The sequence below is a fragment of the Balaenoptera musculus genome, chromosome 9 (assembly GCF_009873245.2).
Source record: "Balaenoptera musculus isolate JJ_BM4_2016_0621 chromosome 9, mBalMus1.pri.v3, whole genome shotgun sequence".
Classification (NCBI taxonomy): Eukaryota; Metazoa; Chordata; class Mammalia; order Artiodactyla; family Balaenopteridae; genus Balaenoptera; species Balaenoptera musculus.
This window is the reverse complement of record NC_045793.1, coordinates 105,723,733-105,748,720: the sequence shown is the minus strand read 5'-3', so window position 1 is coordinate 105,748,720 and position 24,988 is coordinate 105,723,733. Positions and strand designations below refer to the sequence as shown.

Here is a 24,988-nt window from a genome sequence, read left to right as displayed (position 1 = left end):
CGCCGCCGCCGCCGGCCGACACTCAGCGCAGAGGGTCGTTACGCGGCTCGCGCCCACCCGCCCGCCAGCGGACCGGAAGGGGGGCCGGAAAAAGGGCCACCACTTCCGGCGGGGCGGGGGCGGGGTTGGTCGTGGAGGCCTGGGGGGCGCGAAGTCGCCCGCCTTGAGGACCCCCGTCGCCGCTCAGGCAACCAGGAAAGCATAGGCGACCTGTGGAAGGTTGTGGAGCCGCAGAAGAGTCGCTGGCCGAGGGACGGGCTGGCCGAGTCTGAGCGTTGAGGCCGACTCTGGACCACAGGGCGAGGGTCACGGGCGTGAGGGCTGGTCCAGCCCGAGAGGGCTGCCTGCCTCTCCCGACGTTGGCTGCTGACTACCTACGGATTTATGGGACGCAGCTGGGCGAAGGATGCAAGGCCCAGCCACCGGGAATGGAAGTGGGCCCTGAGCCCCAGGAAGAGGCTGGGCGGGAAGAACGAGGCCACAGCCTTAGATGGAATGGACCGCATGCAGCGCTCAGCCCCAAAGATGGTCTTTTATCACCTGAGTTTCGGAAGATGCATAAAACCACCCGTCCGCCTACGTGGGCGTTTCTAGCCAGAACGTGTTAGAATCCTCTGCGTTTCTGCAGCGGGAAGGATTCACTTCACGTGAAGGGAGCTACGATACAAGTAAATCTTACCCAGTTGGTACAAGTACATAGGAGAATGAAGTTTAAGCAACTGAAGACAGAATGCCCAGTAACCCTGTGTAATCGGAAGAAATGAGTGATCCAGGGTGGTCTGAAAGCCATTGCTGGGTGTCCTTCGCTCCAGACGAGGGTTTTCGAACTGACAGCCTGAGCACCCACCTGAGTCCACCTCCCCGCTTGTTCGGTGGCGTATCTCGAACATCAACGCCTTCAGATGTATCTTGTTTGTACCACAGAGAGCATCGCCCCTTGCTGTCTTTCAGCTGGCCTACTTTACAAACTATGTCTTCACAGCTAGAATCGTATCTGTTTTGGCACCATTTTAACCTCAACTCCTGGGATAGTTCCTGGTATAAAGTAAGCATTCAAATAACCATACTTTTTTTTAAAAAAAAAAAGAAAAGAACGGAAAACATCTAGCAGAAAGGAAGGAGAATTCATTTGGACCAGGACCAGGATGAAGACATTTATTAAGGATTACGTAAATATCCAAAGAAGTCCTTGGTTCTTATTAACAAAGGAAATTGAAATTTCTGCTTATTTCTTGAGTTTTCTGGCTATCTTTATGCATGTGCTAATTGGTAAAATGTATCCAGTACAGTTTATTCTACTGAGTAGATTTACTTCTTTAGAAATCCTTTCTAATCTGTATAAAGTCCTGAACTGAGTTCAGCCTGTTCAGGCATGTCTTAGTAAAGAGACCTGCATGATTTAGATCCAGCCAGCATTTTGGTCAAGGTCTTGCACTTCGTTTGAGCACACCTAGTAAACAAATTTTACTGAATAGTGCCCAATAAATCACTATATTTGTCTGGGTACATATTCTGCTAAAATTCCTTTTAATTTTTATAAACAAGTCAACCTGCACAACATGATTTTTACCAAATGAACTTTGGACTGTGGACTTATAGAGAATAAAGGGCAGAGAGGACTGTTCAGACCATGCTAAATCTTGAAATCTCTGTTTTCTGTAATTCAGCAGTCCCTCCTGCCTTGGTCTGCTGTGTAAATTCCTAATATTCAACCTGAGAATAAGAAGTAATACTGGATATCTTAGTTAATGTATGGTGTGATTCTAAAGATGGAAAGCTGATTGCTGAAAATCAAAAAGAAAGTGGGTCTGTCATTCGTATTTGCACTTTTTACTCCAGTAGCGATGGTGTTAGCTTTTGTGCCCAAATTCTACTGTCTGGAATTCCTTTGATAGCAGTTTTCATGCAAGACCAATTTACCTAGATGAAATGAGCTTTTAAATGAACAGTATATTGATGACGTCTGTTTTTGCATTGAGCTAATAGCTGCTACTTACTGTAGTTTCCTGAAATGAGTTTAAGAACTTCATTGCTCTTACTCTGCCATCATGGTAGCAAAAAGGTAAGTAAGGATAATGTAGGGCACGTAGAAGATGAACCTGTACTTTGACTATAAATTGCAAGTTACTTTCCTTAAAAATTAGATACATTGATTTAACTGTAATGTAATATATGTTCATTTTTTGCACTGCATTTAAATTTACAATTTATATAGGCAGTGTGTTTTGTACTTTTTTATATCTATTAGGTAAATACTTAAAGTATATCAGAGGTATGCCTTAAAAAATATATTGCCTCTCCATTAACTACTTTATTTATACCCTTTACTGAATCTCATTTACCCATAAAGTATCAACTTATGGAAAAATTAAAAAATAACAAATGAGCACAGTTTTCCTGAGCATTGCTGAGGAAACTGTCATGGAGATTTTACTAACAAGTCTGTTTTTGTTTTTCCTAAGAATTAAATTATGATGTATATAATAAATGGTCCAATGTGTTAGAGTTCTAGCTGTTGCCAAGCAACATGGGCTCTGTTTTGTTTTGTTCTTTTCTGTTCTGGTCCCTTACTTCCTTTGATGGAGAAAAAATATTTACCTTAAAAATTTAAAAAAAGAAAAAACTCTACTCTATTGACATTGAGAAAGCCAAATCAATAATTATGTTAGGTTAACCAATTCTCAGTGGTTAGAAATATAAGAGTTTTATAGTTAAAGAGAAAGGAGACTTCAGAAGCAATTAATGTACAGTCATCCACAATTTTAAAGAGAAAGGCCATAGATATGGATTCACAGCACACCCATGGAAAGATAAGTATCTCTGAAGGATCCTTCCTTTCAAGAACAAAGGCTGTTGAGAATATAGATTACCCACACTATCGTGCTCTCTTACGAAAACTGAACATGCCTTTTGTGAAAGGAGTTGAGGACAGACATGACTGTGGCAGAATTGAAAAGAAATGCAACCCTACTTTTCTTAAATTTCACCCTTATCCCCCTTCAGTCCTGCCAGACTATCATTTACACTATCCTTATCCCCCACCGTATGGGCCAGATTATCCATTATTTCCACTTCGGGATGATGTCCCCTTAGGTGACACCTGTTCAGGGTTTGTGAGTCCTGGTGGTGATGCTGACTTAAAGCCTGGCATTGGCAGAACCATACCAAGCTTGGTAGATTTCAGTGATGTGAAACCTCAACATCGAGTTCCCAGGCCAGACGCAGGATTTCAGACGACATTAAAAAGGAAAAAAATATTATTAGAAGAACTAAAACAGGACAGGAGATGGAATTCCAGGGCAGTACCAGACATTTCCATCAGAGCAAGACTTGGAGGTAAATGAAGTGACATGGGCTTTGTAATTTTTAAACACTCAAATGAGAGAAAAGAGCATGGATCTAAGATTCAGTATTTAGCAGTTCATTTGACATAAAATTGTAAAAGACCAAATAAGGAATTCTTATTTTTAAATTATGGATTGTAAGGAAAAAGTAGTAAGAATGATAAGCCTTTTATAGACCTGTTTGTAAAAAAATAGTTGGTTTTCAAAAAATGCATTCATCAGTATGTGGCCAACACAAAGTATGTATCAGATAATTTATTCTAAACACACACATAACCTAATTTTGCCACAAAGGAATTTATATTTAACTTTGATAATTGTGTATCATGCCTCCTTATCTGTCTCTCTCCTTTGAAAAAATTAATTCGCTGATGATTATCAAAGAGTTAGGTTACAGGAGCTGAAATGCAATGGGAAAGTAGTTGAAAGTAAATTTTGGGGTCTTGTGAGAACAGGAGCTGAAGAGAGGCAACCCCTGCATAAATAACTCCACCACATTCCTGGAGGCAGAATTTGACGAACACTTACTGACTGCTGCACCTTTTGGTTTCTCTGTAAGAACTCCCAGGGGATGTCACAAGCCCGGCCCAGAAGTGGTGAGAAACTTCCAGAAGAAAGCCACGGGCAGTGTTCCCATATGGAATGTGCCTGGTAGGCAGGGAGTGAAAAGAGATTAACCTGTTTGAGCATGTGGGAAAGGCAAAGACCAAGTGCTGTAGCAAGAGATGCTGAGCTTGCTCTAGCCTTAAGAGGCTGTGCCCTCTTCACCACTCCTCTACAGTGCCCAGCTGCAGACCAGAGGCCTAGGGAGTCTGTGGGAGGAACAGGGACATCATTGTTTTTTGGAGCAGTGGGAGCTCACGGTTCCTGCCACTCCTCCATGAAGAGAGGCCATAGGCACTTGGGACCAGGAAGGGAATAAGAATCAGGGCAAAGGTAGTAGAAATGCAAAGCCCCACAAAATAATGGTCCCAAGCCACACGCTCCAGATACCCACTGTTGAACAAGAAAAGAGCAATTTGATGAGAGATAAGCATGGGATAAAAACTATGCTTTTAATGTGCACTCCAGTTGTGGCCTCAGCGGGTAGGCTTAGGGAAATTCCTTAGTTTGGAATGTTCATGTAAATATATAAATGAGGTTCAATAACCTATTTTAAGAAATAATTAATTTATAATCCATTTGAAATACCATCTGTGGAAATAAGATATTGCTGAGAAGCAAATGCAATTCACATTGAAGGAACCATTGATGAGTTCAGGCCAGTCTTACAGCCATAGTACAGTTTTCACTGATTCTGAACTAGTGACCAATTTTCTGATCTGTCAAGAAAGGAGCTTGAGCTCAATCTTTTGTTAATGTTTCAATGTACACTGATAGTCATTATCAAGAACTCTTCTTTAAAGGAATCGAAATCATTTTTCATTGTAGTCCTATTTTAGACAAGTATGACACTTTGCTTGTAAGCAGAAAATCCCAACCTAGTGTAATTTTTAAGAACAATATTGATTTGTTTTTGTAAGTTTTCCTAAGAGTGAACTGTCAAAGCATTCCAACAAATTAGAGGTGAAGAAGCTAACTTATGACTGAAATAGGGATAACAGACATTGCACCAACAGTTCAGAACCAAATATAGAGCTCATCTAGGCTCTATTTCACTGCCTGAATCAGTACAGCAGAATGCAGAAGATAGGCTCTAGAGTGAGACTGTCTGTACTCTATTTCTGGCAGGAAATTTACTTGCACCATGACCCGGGACTCGTTGCTAATCTCTATGCCTGTGTATCCTTATTTGTAAAATTCAGATACTAGTTATACTTTATAATAACGAAGGCTATTTAATGTTATTCATGTAAAAATATCTGACAAAGGAATGAACCAATAACATTTATTAGATGTTGTAAAGTTAAACAAAGTCATGTTATAAAGTTAAAGTCCAGAATTTTCAGTTCCTTCATACATAAATTCTCTTATAAAATTGTAGGAATTGAATGAATTAAGATGGGTAAAGTACTTAGCAAAATTCGTGGAACCTGGTAAAGCATTTAATTAGTAGTAGCTGTTATGAACTATTAACAGTTTCAAAGAACAATACTTGCAGTTCAGGGATTGATTTCAATATAATTTGCCCTATTCTTTCAGTGATTCTGGAAATAATCATTAATTATAAATAATAAATACTTTCAGTTTTTAGCAAACCTAAATACACATAATTTCTCATACATTCTGATAAAGAATTGTATCTTCTCAGAATTAATTATATCACACACCATTATGCTTTTCAGTGGACTTTCATAAATATCAAAACAAGATCCTGAAAGATTATATCACTGATTTTCTTGTCCTGTTTCAACCTTATCTAGACATTTAACTGTGATCAGTTGTTTTTTGTTCCTAGTTCCATCCTGTCATGGGAGCCACACCCTCATGGCCTCATCTGAACCTAATTACCCAAAGGCCCCACCTCCAAATACCATCATATTGGGGTAGGGGCTACAACATATGAATTTTGGGGTACACAAGCCTTCCCTCAGTAACTACCACCTTAACCATTTTTAAGTGTGTATAAATTGGTATTAAGCACATTATTGTGCAGCCATCAGCACTGTCCGTCTCCATAACTCCTTTCATCTTACCAAACTGAAGTTCTATATCCATCAAATACTAACTACCTTTCCCTCCCTCCTCTCAACCCCTAGCAATCATTTTACTTTCTTTCTCTATGAATTTGACTACTTTAGCTACCTCATAGGAGCAAAATCATACAGTATTTGTCTTTTTGTGACTGGCTCGTTTCACTTAGCATAGTGTCCTCATGGACAACAGTGTTCTTGCTGTAGCATAGGTCAGAATTCCTTCCTTTTTAAGGCTGAATAATTTTCCATTTTATGTATATACCGCATTTTGTTTATCCTTTCATCCATCAACGGACACTTCGGTTGCTTTGCCTTTTGACTATTGTGAATAATGCTGCTATGAACGTGGGTGTACAGATATCTCTTCAAGATCCCACTTTCTGTTCTTTGGGGTATATACCGAAAGGTGGAATTGCTCAATGGTAATTCTGTGTTTAATGTTTTGAGGAACCAGCTATTGTTTTCCATAGTGGCTACTCCATTTTACATTGCCACACAATGTACTAATGCCCAATTACAATTCCTTACGTTCAAGGAATAAACCCCACTTGGTCATGGTGTATAATCCTTTCAAATGTGTGTTAAATTCTGTTTTCTAGTATTTGAGGATTTTCGCATCAGTATTCATCAGGCTATTGGTCCATTTCTTCTTGTAGTGTCTTTGTCTGGCTTTGGTATCAGTTGGCCTTATGGAATGAATTTGGAAGTGTTCTCTTCAATTTTTTTGGAAGAGCTTGAAGTGGATTAGTCTTAATTCTTTCTTAAATATTTTGTAGAATTTACCAGTGAAGCCATCTGATCTGGAGCTTTTCTTCGTTGGGACTTTTGATTACTGATTCAATCTCCTTATTAGTTATAGGTCTGTTCATATTTTCTGTTTCTTCATGATTCAGTCTTGGTAGGTTATGTGTTTTTAGGAATTTGTCCATTTCATGTAGGTTATATAATCATTTGGTGTACAACTGTTCATAGTACTTTCTTATAATCCTTTTTATTTCTGTAAAATTGTTGGTTCAAAACCTCAGGAGTTCCCCAGGTGAAATCCAAAACTGGCCCCTGTACTCACAGGGCAAGGAGAAAGAGGCAGACTCTCCAGACGGGTAGGTGGCAGGTTTAATTACCGAGGAAACTTACTTATGCTTGTCTTAGGTGCCTCAAGATGAGTAGATCTCCGCACCCACCCTCCAGAATCTTCAAGTTTATGTAGAGGACTTAACACGGCTCAGTCACGTATACTGTCCAGATGGTCTCAACGAAACATTACTCTCTCAAGGCTGTGTTCTTGAAGCAGCTCCTACAGTGGGAACAGTGGGCAGAACAAACATTCATTTCAAGGACAGAGGAGGGGGTGAGGAGCCTCTGATTGCCTGAGTTCAGCTCACGGGTCAGTGGGTGGTCACGTCCTCTCAATGACCTCCTCCAGCAAAAGTCAGTTGTAATGTCCCTTCTTCTTTCATTTGTGATTTTAGTTATTTGAGCCTTCTTTCTTTTTCTCTGAGTCAATCTAGCTAAATGTTTGTCAATTTTGTTGATCTTTTCAAGAACCAACTCTTGCTTTCATTGATTTTCCCTATTGTTTTTTTATTCTCTATTTTGTGTATTTCTGACCTAATCTTTATTATTTTCTTTTTTCTGCTAGCTTTGGGTTTAGTTTGTTCTTTTTCTAGTTTTTTAAGGTGTAAATTTAGGTGGTTGATTTGAGATATTTCTTGTTTAATACAAGCATTTATACCTATGAGTTTTCCTCTTAGCACTACTTTTGCTGAACCCCATGACTTATGTTTTTGTTTTCATTTGTCTCAAGATAATTTCTAATTTCCCATGTTATTTCTTCTTTAACCCAATGGTTATTTAGGGGTGTGCTGTTTAATTTTCATATATCAGTTTTTAATTTCATTCCATTCTGTTGATATCTAGTTTCATTCCATTGTGTTCAGAAAGTATTAATATATTTTACATGCTTTCAGTCCTTTTAAATTTACCAAGACTTGCTTTGTCACCTACAATATAGTCTAGAGAATGTTCCATGTGCACCTGAGAAAAATGTGTATTCCGCTTGGGTATTCTGTTGGTTTGAGTGTTCTGTAAATGTCTGTTAGGTCATATTGTTGTTTAAGCCCTCTATTTCCTTGCTGGTCTGTGTCTGGTTGTTCTATTCATTATTGAAAGTAGGGTACTAAAGTCTTCAACTGTTATTGTAGGGCTATTTCTCTCTTCAATTCTGTCAATATTTGCATCATATATTTTGAAGGTTGGATGTTTGGTTCATATAAATAAAATAGAGAATAGAAAAACAGCAGAAAAAATAACCTAAACCTAAAGTTGGTTCTTTGAAAATATCAACATAATTAACCTACCTTTTGCTATATTGAGAAAGAAAACTCAGGGAAGACCACTCACAAAGGGTATTTTAGATGTTTAAAAAAAAAAAAAAAAACCTGTCTGTAACCATTAGAGGAGAGATAACACATGAATAAAAAAAATACATAGAATAGTCCTTGAATCTTTCTTCTAAGGTTTTGGCTTCCTTAAAAGCACCTTGTTCTGGAAATGTTTTATAATAAAAATAATAAGGCCTATGGGAAAATAGTGTTCATGGTAGACTCCTCCAAACTCATGCAGTTTCATGGGTTACACACAAAACCCATTCACTGTAAAAATACAATCACAGTTTTAAACATGTTAAATCTCTAATAAATGAGGGAATACTTGTGTCAAGGAAATAATACAGTGCTTTCCTTGACAAAAGACTTGATGTTTGTTTGGTGATATGAAAGCAATGAAGTGAGACTGTGGGTTATGAAGGAGAGGTGGCTAATAGCTGTTCCCAAAAGTGGCTTTTGGCAGCTCACCCCTTCCTGTGTGTGCCTGCCACTTCTCCTACCATAACATGAGGTCTGTTTCCTTCTCACGTTGACTCTGGGCTTGGACATATGAGTGGCTTTAGCCAATAAGATATTAGCAAGCATGATGCAAGTGGAGGCCTGGGAAGTACTTGCACATTGAGATTGGTCCTTTTTGGATTTTCCCCCTGGAGTTTCAGTCACTATTTTGTGAGAGACCCAACCTAGATCCAGAGGGGAAGAAAAATAAGGCATTGGTCATCAGGCCCAGCTGAGCTCCCAGCTAACAGTCAATACCAACTTGCCAGCCATGTGAGTGAGGTCATTTTGGACATTTTCAGCTATCGGAGCTATGCCTTATGACAGAACAATTCAGAGTCCCAGTAGATGATGAATGGTTGTTTTAAGCTACTAGGTTTGAGGTTATTTTGCAGCAGTAGATACTGAAACAAGGTAGAAGAAAGGATGTCATCATACTTAGATGTAAACGTAGTGCCCCTGAGGTATATAGTTGTAATTCATTGCCCTGTTTACTTCTACTCTGGCTTAAAGTCAAAATTTTAGTTTTCTTGTTTTTCTACTTTCCTTTTTTTTTTTTTTTTTTTTTTTTTAGCTGCTAGAATGGCTTCAAATCAGAGGATACCAAAAAGTGCCATATTGCTGCTGATGGCATGAGAATCTACTGGAGGGTTTTCTTCGGCCAGCTGAGTCACAGATAGAATTATCCTTCTCAAAACTGAAATGATCGTGGAATTCAACACTGCCTCTCTCACTCTGCCTTGGCCTCTTGCCTCTGCTTCTGTATTAGTTTTCTCCTGCTGCTATAACAAACTGCCGCAAACTTAGCACCTTTAAACAAAGGCCATTTATTACTGACAAGTCTGTGGGTCAAAAACCTGAGCAGGCTTAACTGTGTTCTCTATTTGAGATCCAACTGCCAAAGTCAAGGTGTGCTCTTTGTTCATATCTGGAGGGTCTGGGGAGAAATCTACTTTGGGGCTCATTCCAACTGTGCAGAATATAGTCCCTGACATCTGAGGTGCCCATTTCCTTGCTCTTTGACAGCAGGGGATGCACTCTGCTCCTGGAGTCTTCTCACATGGCCTGCTCCATCTTCACAGTCAGCAGTGCTGTGTCAAGGCCTTCTCACTACTCTCTCTCACTTACCTTCAGAATCCACAGAGGGTCCCCCATTCTCCAGCCCTTCATTGCCACTTCTGAATTTGCAGGTTCTGTCCTGATTGGTCAAATATTGACTGAATCAACATCATCATTATGAAGATGATATTACTACATTACTACTATAGGTACTAATAATGTTACAACTGCTAACTGATAATAAATGTTATAAACTGCATGCCAGAAATTTGCCAATTCCTTTAAATACATTAATGGTAGTTTTTACAACTCTGACAGCAATCATTAAAGGTAAGAAAAATAAGACTCAGGGGGGTCAAATAATTCACGAGGTCACAGTGGCACCTTAGCCAGGAAGCATATACATTATTAAGCCCCAAGTATTGCTGTAGTCTGTTATGGAGCTTCACCAGATTGCTATCCACGGTGACCAGGGTGCTCCTGTGTTATCCCAAATCCCTCTCACAATTCATCTCACCTATGCTTAAATATCTCTGTACTGTGCAGTTAGCTCCCAATTTTAACATTTTAAAGTTCATCTTTTGCTGAGTTAGATTAATTCATGGGGCAAAGCTAAAAAGTAGAGGACCAAGTTAGAAGACCCCATGGGGTAAGAAAAAGATCTCTATGGTACAACCATTATCTTCACCTACACTAGTCCCCTGTCCAAACCAGAATAATTTGCCAAAGTTATCAATCTCTCTGATTAGGACCTACCAAGGTGGATAGGTCCCAGGCTTTCATGTCCTGACATTGGCCTACCTCTTTTGTTCATCTTCCACCATTCCCTGGCTGCCATTTCAAGATGAGACTATACCCAACCCTCAGTAAGAGTTGTGATGTTGCTCTCACAGGGCAAGCCTACCATTGTACATACTGTTCCCCCGTCTGGAATGACTCTTCTTCCTCCACTTCCCCTTTATTATTCAAGTCATACTCAATTGTCAAGATGAGGTCAGGTCTTATCTTCAGGAAGATGTTCCTAATTCCCTACAATCTGGCTGGATTAGATGTCCCTCCTCTGCACTCCCACAACACTCAGAGCTCAACAGTTATCACAGTCACCACATTATATTGAAATTATCTACTTACATGTCTGTCTTTTCCATTTGTTCATGAGCACCTCAAAACCGGGAAACCTGTTTTCCATCTTTATATATTCATCTGCTTCCATTTGTGGTGAGGTAAATATCTGTTGAAGGCAGCTTTTATATTTGCTCGTCTCTTATCATTAGGTTGAATTATCTACATAGTAAACTCCTTTGTGTCACCACCATCCCCAACCTGTCTGCGTGCACATGCACATATTAATAGTGCCCAAGAGATCTCTTCCAGTAATAAATAATAAATAACAAATAATTGTACACTAATTAATCTAACACATAAATTCCAGAGCGCTTCTGCTCTCACTGCTGAGAAAAATTGTTAGATAATCCATGGAAAAATCAATACCACACAGTTTAGCTTTCTAGTAGGAAGTATTTCTGGTGGAAGAAGAAATTCCTATTGCATAGTGTACGTTTGTATTTCGTACATATGAACCCAAAGCACATACATTTTTGTTCTCAGGTTGGACAAGCCCACTGAAAGTTACTGCCTTACAACCTCATCATGAAGAATACTCAGTAAATCACCTATATACATTTGATGAGGAAGCAACATGTACCGTAAGATTTTCTTACTGCATAGCATTATGTAGTATTTGTAATCAATTTATTTCCTTGTCTGTGTATTTGATATTTTATGCCCTGTAAAAAATAACTACGCATACTGAGTGAAGTAAGTCAGATAGAGAAAGAGAAATATCATATGATATTGCTTATATGCAGAATCTAAATTTAAAAAAAAAAAGATACAAATGAACTTATTTACAAAACAGAAACAGACTCACAGACTTAGAGAACAAACTTATGGTTACCAGAGGGGAAGGGTGGGGGGTGGGAAGAATAGTTAGGAAGTTTGGGATTGACGTGTACACACTGCTATATTTAAAATAGGTAACCAATAAGGACCTACTGTATAGCACAGGGAACTCTGCTCAATATTATGTTACAACCTAAATGGGAAAAGAATTTGATAAAGAATAGATACATGTATATGTATAACTGAATCACTTTGCTGTACATCTGAAGCTAACACAACATTGCTAATCAACGATACTCCAAATATAAAATAAAAAGTTTAAAAAAAAATAGCTACCATTTATAAAGTACTCCTTATGTGCCAGGCACTGTGTAGAAGTTCACAGTCATTGTATATTATGCATGTCTGTGCATCCCTACAACAGAACAGTACTATGGAAGAGGAATGAGTAATAGATGATGGTAGTACCCAACACAGGCCCCTCTACTGGCAAGTGCACCCTCCCCAGTGGCAGTGGGCAATAGCCACTAAATGTCTGCCAGCTGCCAGCTGGACACTGCACCCTCCCACACTGACCACTCAGGCTTTGGCCAATGACTGACTTCCTTGAAGAAACAGAATAAAGCTAGACTTCAGCTGAAACCACATTCCCACTAGTGTCTTTTCCTTGTCGTATCCTACACTTCACCTAGAGCATTCCCACCATGTATTAATTGAACAAAAATTGTGCTTGAGTCCCTGCTTCTGGACAAGACAGTGTTGTTATCCCCATATTATTTGAGAAATCTGAAGTCCTGTGATGTTAAGCAACTGACTTTTGACCACAAACTTTAAACCTAGATATATGTCTGAACCTAGATATATATCTGAACCTAGATATATGTCTAAACCTAGATATATGTCTGAATATGTCTAATCTATCTGGATTAATAGATTCTAAACCCGTGATATATAAATTACTTGAAGACTCCCCAAGGAATACATAGATATGACAAGGGATTAAAAAAAAAAAAAAACAGCTTTACTGAGGTATGTTTTACACACCATAAAGTTTGCCCATTTGAAGTGTTCAATTCAGTGGGGGGTTTTCTTCTTTTTTTTAGGATATTCACTGAATTGTACAACCATTGCCACAATCTAATTTTAGAACTCTTTCATCACTCCAAAAAGAAACTCATGCCTATTAGCAGTAAAGATACGGATGCTTTCAAGGAGTCAATTTCCATTTCTGTTACTCTTGTATGTACTCCTTCCTAAAGTTGATCTGCCTGATAAATTATCAGTAGTTAGAGATTCAGATTGATTTCTTCTTTTCCCTCTTTCCCCACCTCTCCCTTTGCCTTTTCTAATTTTACCACAAAGAGGAATGGAGCATACCTCCCACAAATCATGTACTAGGGTATATGGCCATGGAATAAAAAGGTGAAGTTTGTGCTTGTCCTGCAAAAGCTTATAGAGCATACTTATTTAAATTTAAAATAAGCTTAGACTTTTATGACAAAATCTTGATATTTTACTACCAGTAGTGGGAGCTAAGTAACATGAGACAGTACTTCCAATGGAAAAACAACTGGATTAACATATTTTTAATATCAAAAAGCTAATAAGGTGGAGAGAAATTACTGGGCCAATGAGAGGGTAGAAACTCTAAAATTTAAGCCATCACTTAGAGTCACTTCAGCCTTACAGGAATTTGCTGTTCTGGAAAGGGAAACTAAACTTTAACTGAACATTTCCTAGCTTCGTGGGTATAAAACATCAAAAATTAGAATTGATCTTTGAAAACCACCCACTACACCTGAAGGCTTTCACCTTAGAAGTAAGGGTAGATCAATAGTAAAAAGCCTTGAACAGACTACAGCTGCTTCACAATAAAAGAGAAAACCAAGTCTTGAACTGGTATTAAGGTGATCCTAGATTGCTATCATTCCCAGAATCCAGACACATGCAAATAAAACTTCTTTGGAGGATGATAGTATATTAATTACTAAACCTCAAATTATTTCTGTCAATAACTTTTAAAATATAATGTTTAACACACAATCAACAGTAACCAAACACATAAAGAGAAAGGACACTGTGAATGAGAATCAGCAGAAATGAGAGAAAACAAAGAGAGACAAAAATTGATTCTAGACGTTGGAAATATGCATTAAATATTCAAAAAGAAAAAAAAAGATAAGCTTGAAATTTTTGTAAATAAGTTAGAAATTATAAAATGCAAAATTAGAAAAGTGAGAAAAATGTAGTACCAGAACTGAAAAATACAGTAAGCAAAGAATAAGGTAGATGGGTGCTGTAGCAGATTAGACACAGTTAAAGAGAGGATTGGAGAACAGTAGATAAAAGAGAGGAAAATACTCTTGATGATGCACAAATTTACAAAAAGATGGAAAATACCAAAGGGAGAGTAAAAATCATAGAGGATACAGTGAAAAAGAAAAACATATGTTTATTTGGAATCCTAGATGTGTAAGAGAATAGGATAGAAGCAACATGTGAAGACACAATTATCATATCCACTGCTGTTTATTTATGGAGTTCCCTGTGGCATCCCCTCACATATTCTGCTGTACATTAAGGATTAATTATAGTAAACCAATCATGACAGCAGCAGCAGCAGCTGTTGTTGTCAGCCCCAGCACCAACAAAAATGGCAGCAAGAGTCTCAAAAGACAGACAAAGCACAGAAGACACAAAAATGGAAAGAAGGAAATTTTTGAAAGTTATTTCTTCACATTGTTTATGGTAATTGCATTGTTTAGAATCTGGGCATCAGTTGTTATCTTTTGTTAGGTCTTGTTGAACATGAAGAAATTCTAGGATATTGAAGCATGATATTGTTGGTGATGGAGGATCTTAATGTGAATGATGCTAAAGTATCAGGACATAAAGAGAGATCTCCTTCAATGTTATTAGTCTTGTCAGAAGAATCTAGGAAATATCTAGATTTATTAGTAGAGGTTCCCATTGAATCAGATTCCAAGAGCACTAGAGATGAAGTCAAAGATCAAATTTAATCACTTCTTTATGAACTAGTACACACAAAACATTCAGAGAACAGAGATAGAAGACGCACCAGCAGAAGAATAGCTACTAGAAAATGAATACTTATTAAGAAATGATGTAGATGATAAATTTGAGGACCTGGAAACTGAAACATTTCATAAAGAAATTGAAGCTACATAACATAGAAGTGGCAGCCTATAAGACCAATCAGGAAGTGGAAGAGATTGTGTATTTGAGAAAAATCCAGATTCCAATGAAAGACTGTGCCATGATACCAATGACATGATAAACCAAGATGATGATGAACAATAATATGAACCACCAGAAAATGGGGAGACATAAATTCAGACCCTGCTAGGAAAGATTTAGTTACCTTCTTGATGAAGAACAATAGGAAATGACAGATTTCAGAATCTTTGCCCCTAAAACTAGAGGAGGACCAATCTTATCCACACATCACTCACCAACTTTATCAATACATTACCCACAGAAAACAGGTAATTGTGACAGATCTTGTAAATTGCTGAAAAGCTCACAATCTAAAATATTTTAAATGAATTGTAGTCAATTGTAATTTAGAATACTTTTTAGAAATAAAAAATTGATGTGATTTTGCATTTCTACATGCCTCCTTTTTGACAGTAGATCCATTGGTTTTATTTGCTTGTTTGCTCCATCTCTCACACAGCTCTTATTCTTACCCATGTTTATGGGTAATCTTCAGAAAAGATGTAGAAATTATATTGATGTAGCAGCAATTGATTTGTCAAAGATTTCATATTTGTTAGTAGTACATAACACTAACAATGTTAGGTTTATTTGGGTGACCTCTATGCTAAACATGGATTTTTATCTGCAAAGGCACTGAAATATTTGCTAATGACTCAGGCTGATAGGAATCATCATAAACTGTGTGCCAATTAACAGGACAACAGGATACTGGGGAATATAGTACATATAGATATACTGGAACTAGATATAGTAGAATAAAACAGCACAATTAACAACTCAACCTAATAGACATACATAAATAAATCTTTATGCAAGGACCATTTACAAAAATTACCACATACTATGCCATAAAACAAGTCTAAAAATATTTCAAATATTTTAAGTCATACAAAGTATATTCTTTGCCCACAAGACTATTATGACAGGTCAAAACACCCTAGAAAATCATGCATTTGGAAATATAAAAATGTATTTATGAATGAGTGATGGGCCAAAGAAGAAATCATAAAGGAAACTAGAAAATATCTTGAACTGAATAATAAAATGTTGTACAACACAAGGAATATAGCCAATATCTTACAATAACTATAAATGGAGTATAACCTTTAAAAATTGTGAATCACTGTATTGTACACCTGTAGATTATATAATGTTGTACATCAACTGTACTTCAATTTAAAAAATAAAATCAATCATGGGAGGAGTGCGCCACCGGGGAAGGAAAGGCTGGAAGTGATTCCGCCAGGGTTGGGACCAGCCTGGAGACGGTGAGGGGCCCCTGACTGAAGACCCAGCAGGCCAGCTTTGAAGAAAACCTGGAGAGAGGGCAAGTTACAAATCATCCCCAGACTACAGGAGATACAGACGTGGCAGAAGGGACTTGGATCAGGTCAGAAGCCAGTTTCCCTGTGGTACCAAAGTGGATCCTGATGAATTTACCCTTGCAAGTGAAAAAGATGACGTTACATACAAAACTGGAAGTGCACGAGTAAGAAGAGATTGAATAATAACTCATACATGCCTTTTTGGGCATTTAAGTCCTGAGAAAACCCTCTGTGACCCACAGGCTCACAAAGCGAGAGGAGTTGTCATTCCTCACGGTCTTGGCGTTGCCAAAGGCCTCCAGCAGGGGATTGGCATTGACGATTTGATCTTCCAGAGTCCCCTGCAAAGACAAGAGCAGTCCTCACATCTGGGCTTCCTGAGCTCCCTGACAGTCTTGATTCTGACACACCAATCAGACCCACCTGCATTTTGCCAGTTTCATCCTTCTTCTCTCCAGTAGCTGCAATTGTTGCAAAGTACTGGATGACACGCTTCTCTGTGTTCACAGTCTTTCCTGCCCCAGATTCTCCACTGTCAAACAGAAACCAGAGAATAGATCAGAACTACAGCTTACATTGTCAATATCTAAGACAATCACCACAAACCAGAGAAGAAGAAAAAATCACTTATGTGGTCAGGATGGACTGGTTGTCATGATCTGTGAAAAAGAAATCAAGACCATCAGTTTTTAAAAATAGTACACATCCAACATGGAGATTATCGACTCTGTTCAGATTAAACATAGTTTATTCTTTTTAACATTGTGAAGATGTTGCCTGTGATCTTGGTTTTGTGTGTAGCTCCCAGATAGTACTTGCCTCTTGCAGTAAAATTTGTGAAAATGAGAGGCAAAGAATCAACCGTTTCTTCTTAAAATATTATTAATTTTTAAACTTATGGGAAATTTCAAACATATACAAAGGTAGAGGCAATAATGTAAAGAGCTCCTATGTACTCTTTAACAGTCATTATTTGGCCAATTTTATATAATCTATACTCCCATCCTAAACTCACTCAGTTATTTTAAAGAAAATTCCAGGCATCATATAATTTCATCTGTAACTACTTCAGTAAGAATCATACAATTCTGAAGTTTCATTTAACAGATGAAGAAACAAACCCAGAGAGAAATAAGTGATTTTCTAATAGTTACATAGCTTGTCAAGATATTTAGGTCAATAGTTTATATATTTTTCTGCTACCTGGCCTCCTCCTGGTTCTTCATATTAATTTGACTACTGGTAATTCTAAAAAAGAAAGGGATCTGGAATTGTAAATGTTGGTGTTCATTTACTTTTAGTTTCCTTGTATACACACTTCTAAGGGATAAAAACAAAAATTATCACTAAAAATAATAAAATAATAAAATAAAATAGAATTATTGTAGCAACATGTGTGGGAATGCAACTATAACAGTGCCTGGAGGAAAATATATCATCTTAAATGAATATGTTATAACAGAAGAAAACCTGAAAATTTAAGAACTAAGCAAGCATCCATCTCAAAATGAGAAAAAAAAAATAGTCAGTTTTTTAAGTTGAATGGAGGATATAATAAAGATAAAATGAGAAATAAGAAAAGAGAAAACAAACATATATTTTAAAAGAACACCAATGCCACAAGTTGGGTCATTGAAAAACAATTGATAAATATCTGCCAATGTCAATCAAGAAGAACAAAAAAATATAACTTTGGGGAAGCCAAATATAATGGTGACCTCATAAAACTGTGCATCCCCACATAGCCTCAAAAACAGTGCAGAACAAGACAAATGACAGTATACAAAAACCTTACCATCACCATAACTAGAAGACAGAGAAATTCTAAATTTCAAATTACTGCAAGTTCAAAAGAAAAGAAAACAGAAAATCCTAACAAGTCATGTCTCAACATCTCAACAGAAACCCTTTTTGGGTAAATGAGGACAGCTTTGGAAAAATTACATGGTAGACAGAAGCCAGCTTAAAATTGGTCAAAACCACAGATAAATAGACAAAGTCTAAGACTAAAAATATAGATCATGTCTAAGTCTAAAGTCTAAGTCTACAAAGAAGGAGTTAAAAGAACATGTGATCTGAGATGGCAGTTTCTGAAAGGAATCGATTGTGTAGGAGAAGAAGGTTAAAAGAAAAAAAAGAAGGAAAAGAGGAAAATTTAAGATCCTGAAAGGCAAAAAGAATTATTTAATTGGAGATTATACAACCCCTCTGGTAACAGTCAACTAAGATAAGGAAAAAACTTTATTAAAGAAACTGTACTTTGCTACACTGACAGAAGAGGGTACCATTGAACTACAAATATTAAACCACACAAAATTCACAGAATGAATTAAAGAAAACTGTAATAAAACAGAAAACAAGAATCAAAATACTTTAGTGAAGAAAATTCCTCCCTAAATCAACTATATAAAAAAATTGTAATATAACACTCTGAAGTTTATTATATATTTTCAAGCAAGCATTTGAGAATATGAAAATTGCCTGCATAAAGAAATTCAAAGATTTACAAATAAAATTTTAGGTGAAATAAATGAAAGAAAATTCATTTAGAAATTAAAACCTAATTTCTAATTACATGATGCCCAAGGAAACTGAAATTAAATAAGATTTAATTAAAATAAAAATTTAATGGGGGACATTGAAGAAAGGCAGGAAAACATCCAAGAGAAGAAGAATGAAGAATTAGTTTAAAATATCTGAGTGAAAATGGTTGAAAAAGAATATAAGCAAAGAAGAAAGAATATATGTATAATTGGAGTCCCTGAAGAAAAACTAAATGATAGAATGGAAATAATATGTTAAACCAGGGTTTCTCAACTTTGCGCAATGACATTTTGGGCTGGATAATTCTTTGTTGTGGGGGAGATTTTGTGCAGTGTAGGATGATTAGCAGCATTCCTGGCTTCTCCCCACTAAACGCCAGTAGCACCTTTCTTGATGAATGAAAATCCCTTCTCAAAAAGCTAGAAAATGGACAGCAAAGGAAACCAACAATAGTACAAAGCGAGAAAAAAGATAACAGAAGAAATTAATGAAGTACAGGAGATGGAGTAACATGCACTCAACTATCCTACCTTAATAATGTAGAAAACTGAACAAATTATGAGAAATAATGGCTTCCAGACACTAGACCAGAGGCAGTGAAGTACTGAGCTCTCTGAGGAAGGAATAAGAACAGTGTGAACTCCACAATCGTACTGGCTTACTACCCAGAGACAGTTTCTAAACCACAGTCCAGAGAAGGGAAATCCATACAAAACTTCACACTCTCATGCAGTTGAGGAGACAGAGATTGGTGTTCTGGGGGTGAGGGGCAAGTCAAGCAGAATTTGCAAAGTAGGATACCAGGGAGGAGGGAGCTACAGAGAGGGGGCTCTGGAGATCTGGGAGAGAGAATGAGCAGATCTTTGAGCACTGATCTGTGCCTCCTTAAGGGGAAACTACTAAAGCTGAGGAAACACCTATTGTAAAGAACTGGCATGATCATTTTCTGAAGCTCAAACAGGCAGGGTATGTCCATGTCCCCACAAAGTAGAAGGAAGAAACTTTTTAGTTCATGGGATGTCAGGTGGATGCTTCAGAAGGATGTCACCTCTGTAGTCAGGCTTAGTTAGCCCTACTCTAAAGCTTCCTCTGGACTTTAATGAACAAAGCTTAAAAGCAACCCTCAAAAGCACCCAACTGATTTCAAGTACTGAACTTTGTGCTGGAACAGAATCTAACACTATTTAAGTATTAAAATAAGTTCTAGCAACCAATAAACTAACATCCAAAATAAGCAAAACTCAATTAAAAATTAATTTTTATGCAAAGGAGAAGAAAAATATTACCCACAGTCAGGAGAAAAAGTAAGTCAGTAATGCCAGACACAGAAGTGACAGACATGAAGAAATAAGCAGACAGGGATATGGTCAAGCAACTATTACAAATGTGTTCCCTACATTCAGGATGTAGAGGAGACCACAACCATGATGATGTGGAAAATGGGCCATACAAACAAGACTCAAAAGGACTTCTAGAGAAAAACACCATGTCTAAAATGAAAGTTAAATGGGTAGCTTCAAGAGCAGATTAGACACTGCAGAATAAAAGGTCAGTGAAATTAAAGACATAGCAGTAGAAACTCGAACATGAAATACAGAGAGAAAATTAACAAATAAAGCATCAGTCAGCTGTGGGGCAGTGTCGAGCAGTCTAACATACATGTACTTGGAATTCCAGGGAAACAAGGAAGGTGGGAGAAAAATATTTGGGGAAATAATGGCCCAAATTGTTCCTAACTGAAGAAAATTTTAAATCTTCAGACCGCAAAAATTCAGCCAATGTCAAGCTGAGTAAAGATAAGTAAAACCATGCACATCTATCACATTGTGGAAAAACAGTGATAAAGAGAAAATCCTAAAATAGTTAGAGAAAAGAAATTATGTACAGAGGAACACATGTAAGAATGACAGTAGGTTTCTTGTCAGAATCTGTGCAAGCCAGAATAAAATGAAGGAACATTTTAAATTTTAAAAAAATCAACTAAGAATACTTTAACCAGAAATAACACATTTCAAAAATAAAGTCAAAACACACAAGGACATTTTCAGAAAAACCAAGCTGAGAAAATTCATTGCTAGCAGACATAAAGGAAGTTCTTTAGATAGAAAAAACTAAAGTATATGGAAATTTGAGTTTCCACAATGAAATGGATTTGAGATCAACAGAAATGGTAAATATGTGGGTAAAAATAAAATACTATGTTTTGTTTTTAAGTTAGTTAAATTATACTGACTGTTAAAGAAACAACCATTACAAGTAGTTAGAGGTTATAGCATATGTAGGAGTAAACTGTATTACAGTAACCCAGGGAATGTCAGGATGAAAATGGGGATATGCTGTTGTAATTTTTACACCATTTGTGAAATGGTATAATATACTGTAAACCCTAGAATTAAAGACGTGTATTGTAAATCCTAGAGTGGCCATGATAAAAGAAAGAGAGAGAGAGAGAGAGAGAAAGGAAGGAAGGAAGGAAAGAGAGAAAGAAAGAAAGTTAATAGGCAGAGATAAAATTAAACTGTAAAGAGGAAAAAATTACCTCAACTAATGCAAAACAAAGTAATACAAAAGGAAGGAAAAGGAGCAGGTGAAACAAATAGTAAATAAAGCTAGATTTAAACCAAATTATGTCAATTGTCATATTGACTCTAACTATATATAATTAAATTTAAAGTCAGCAATTGTTATATTGGATAAAAAAAATTAGTACCCAACTATATTCTGGCTACAAGAAAGCCATGTTAAATAGAAATAGATAAAAGTTTAAGATGGGAAAATATATACTGCACAAAAAAGAGTTAAAGAAAACAGAAATATCTGTAATAATATCAAACGAAGTAGATTTCAGAACAAGAAATTTTACCAGGTAGATATTCCATGATGATAAAGAAGGTCAATTTATAAAATGACCTAATAACGCAACTCAAATACATGAAGCAAAAACTGATGGAACTGAAAAGCAGATCCACAATCACTATCAGAGATTTAAACACTCCATTCTTAGTAACTGATAGAAAAGGTAGACAGAAAAAAAAGTGAAGATAGAGAAGATATAAAAAGAAGATATAAAAAAACATTATTGACTGACTTGACCTACTTGGTATAGTCCACACAACAACAGCAGAATAGGAATTCTTTTCAATTCACACAGAGGGTTCACCAAGGTAAATTGTATTCTGGGACATAAAACAAATCAATAAATCAAAATAATTGAAATTATACACAAAATACGCTCTGATGGCAAATGAATTAAGGTAGAAATCTGTAATGAAAGGTATCAGGTAAAGACTGAAGATGCACACACATGTTTAGGGTCTAGCAATATAGCACGTGGTTACTAGATCATGATAAAGTTAAGTCTACCCCAGCAATGTAAGATTTGCTTAACTTTAGGAAATAGGTGAGCATAACTAACTGTATCACAGTAGAAAAGTCATATACTCATCTAAACATAGGCAAAAAAAGAAAATTTTGATGAAAAGAACTGAAAATTATCCTCAAATTAACAATAGATATCTATGAAAAGGTAAATCAAACAATATTTGAACTCTACACATTGGAGTTCCTAGCCAGCCAAATCAAAGAAACATAAAAATAGTATAAAACTTAGAAAGCGTTAAACAAATCTATTATTCTTGATAATATGATTATGCATGTTAAAAATCCAATTAAATCTGCAGTTAACTTGCTAAAATTAAAAAATGAATGTAATAAGGTTTCTAGAAATAAATATTATTATAAAATCATTAATTGTATTCTAAATATCAGTGAGAAGCAGAACATTTTTTAAAAGTTTAAACTATGATTTAAAATTGCATCAAAATTATTAACTATTGAGTAGTAAATCTAACAAAACATATTCAAGAATCCTGTGGCAAAACTAGTAAGTGTATTGAGAGAAATTTTAAAATACCCAAATAGATAGAGAAATATACTAGTATCTGGATTAAAAGGCTCAACATTTAAAGTTTTTTTAGACCTTTCTAAGTTGATTTATAGTTTCAATGCAATTTCAATCAGTATCCTATCTGTATATTTGTGGAAATTGAAAATTTCTTTATAAAATGGATACAGAAACCAGAGTATCAGAAATAACCAAGACTATTCTTAGGAAGAAGGGAAAAATCAATATTCATTTGTAATAAAAACTCTCAACAAATTAGACTTATAGGGGGACTTCCTCAACCTGATATTTAGGGCATCTGTGATAAACTAAGGCTAAAGTAATGATGAAAGACAATTTTCTTTCTCTAAAATCAGGAACAAGACAAAAATGCCTGCTCTTACCACTTTTATTTTCCATCCAATGGAGGTAATGGCTATTGCAGCAGGGTAAGGAAGAGAGGTAGAAGTTATAAATATTGGAAAGGAAGAAACAAATCTATCTTTACATAGAGATGACATAATATTTATAGAAAATCCTCAGGAATCTTCAAAACAACTACTAAAAGTAATAGCTGAATTTATTAAAGGCATAGGTTTATTGTTAATGTACAAAAACCAATTGTATTTGTGCATATCAGAAGCCAACAATTGGAAAGTGAAATTTCAAAAGATTCTGTTTACAATAGGGCCAAAATCAACATAGAATTTAGTGAAACACATGCACATTTTCTTCACTGACAACTAGAGTACATCGCTGAATGAAATCAATTAAAGAAGACCTAAATAAATGGAAAGCAAACCAGGTTTATGGACTGAAAGACTTATTATTGTTAGTATGTTAATGCTTCCCCAGTTGATCTATAGATAGTTTCAATGCAAACTCCATCAAAATCTTAAGAGGCACTTTTGAAGAAATTGGCAAGCTGATTATAAAATCAATATAAAACAGAAACCTAAAATAGCTAAAACAATTTTGAATAAGAAGAATAAACTTGGAGGATTTATGCCACCTGATTTCAAGTCTTACTATAAAGTTAGAATAATCAGTACCAAAGGGAACATGATAGATACAGATTAACGGAACATAAAAAAGAGTCCAGAAGTGGAGCCACCTAATATATTGACATTTGATTTTTTTAATGTGCCAAGGCATTTTAGTGAAGAAAGGGAAGTCTTAATATATTACTAAAACAACTAGATATCCTATGGGGAAAAAATCAAGTTTTACTATATTAAAATATACAAAAAATTAACCTTAAAATGGATAATAGGCTTCAATATAAAATTAAGATTGTAAAATTTTTTAAATATTTAGATTTTCAAAATGCATTGTTAAGAAAGTGAAACAGCAAGCCACACAATGGGAAAATATTCACAATCACATATATGACAAAGGATTTGTATCTATAATGTGTAAAAACCTCTTAAAATCAATCAATAACAAGACGAACAACCCAAGTGCAAAATGAACAAAAGATCTGAACAGACACTTCACAAAAAAAATAAGAATGGCTAAAAAACACATGAAAAGATGTTCAGCATGCTGAGTCATTAGTGAAAAACAGTATATCCCCACAAAAGCTAATATTTAAAAGACTGAAAATTCCAGGTGTTGACAAGGATCCAGAACACTGGAACTCTCACACATTGCTGGCAGGATTGTGAAACATTACAGATACTTTGGAAACTCTTTAACACTTTGTTTAGAAGTTAAACATACACCTATCAAGTGTCCCAGCCATTCTACTCCTAGATATTTACCCAAGACAAATTTAAATGTATGTCCACACAATGACTTGGACATAAATATTCAAAGCAGCTTTATTCATAATTGCCAAAATGTGGAAACAAATGTTTACGTGCATGTGAAAGTATGAACAAATTGTAGCATAGTCATAGAATGGAATAGTATTCAGCAATAAAAATCTACTGACACATGCAACAACATGAATGAATCTCAAAATCATTATACTGAATGAAAGTAGCCAGAAACAAAATATTACATACCAACTGATTCTATTTAAATAAAGCTCTAAAAATGCAAACCAATATAGAGTGACAAAAAGCAGATCATTTGTTGCCCTCGCCTGGGAACAGGGAGAGATATGGATGCAAAGGGGCATGAGAAATACTTCTGCAAAATATAAATGCTCTGAATCTTGTATGTTGTG

The 24,988-nt window shown here is 36.2% G+C and overlaps 1 protein-coding gene and 1 pseudogene across 1 annotated transcript in view; both read left to right on the top strand.

The window, feature by feature from the left end:
- The first annotated feature begins 2,011 nt into the window (after nucleotides 1–2,011).
- SPATA48 (spermatogenesis associated 48) overlaps nucleotides 2,012–24,988 on the top strand; it is a 56,250-nt gene continuing 33,273 nt past the window's right edge. Inside the window, exons 1-3 of the mRNA XM_036862967.1 lie at nucleotides 2,012–2,062; nucleotides 2,769–3,336; nucleotides 11,530–11,627. Coding sequence (XP_036718862.1) covers nucleotides 2,012–2,062; nucleotides 2,769–3,336; nucleotides 11,530–11,627 — 717 coding nt within the window. The remainder of the gene's footprint in view (nucleotides 2,063–2,768; nucleotides 3,337–11,529; nucleotides 11,628–24,988) is intronic.
- Nucleotides 14,428–15,144, top strand: LOC118901131 (annotated as a pseudogene).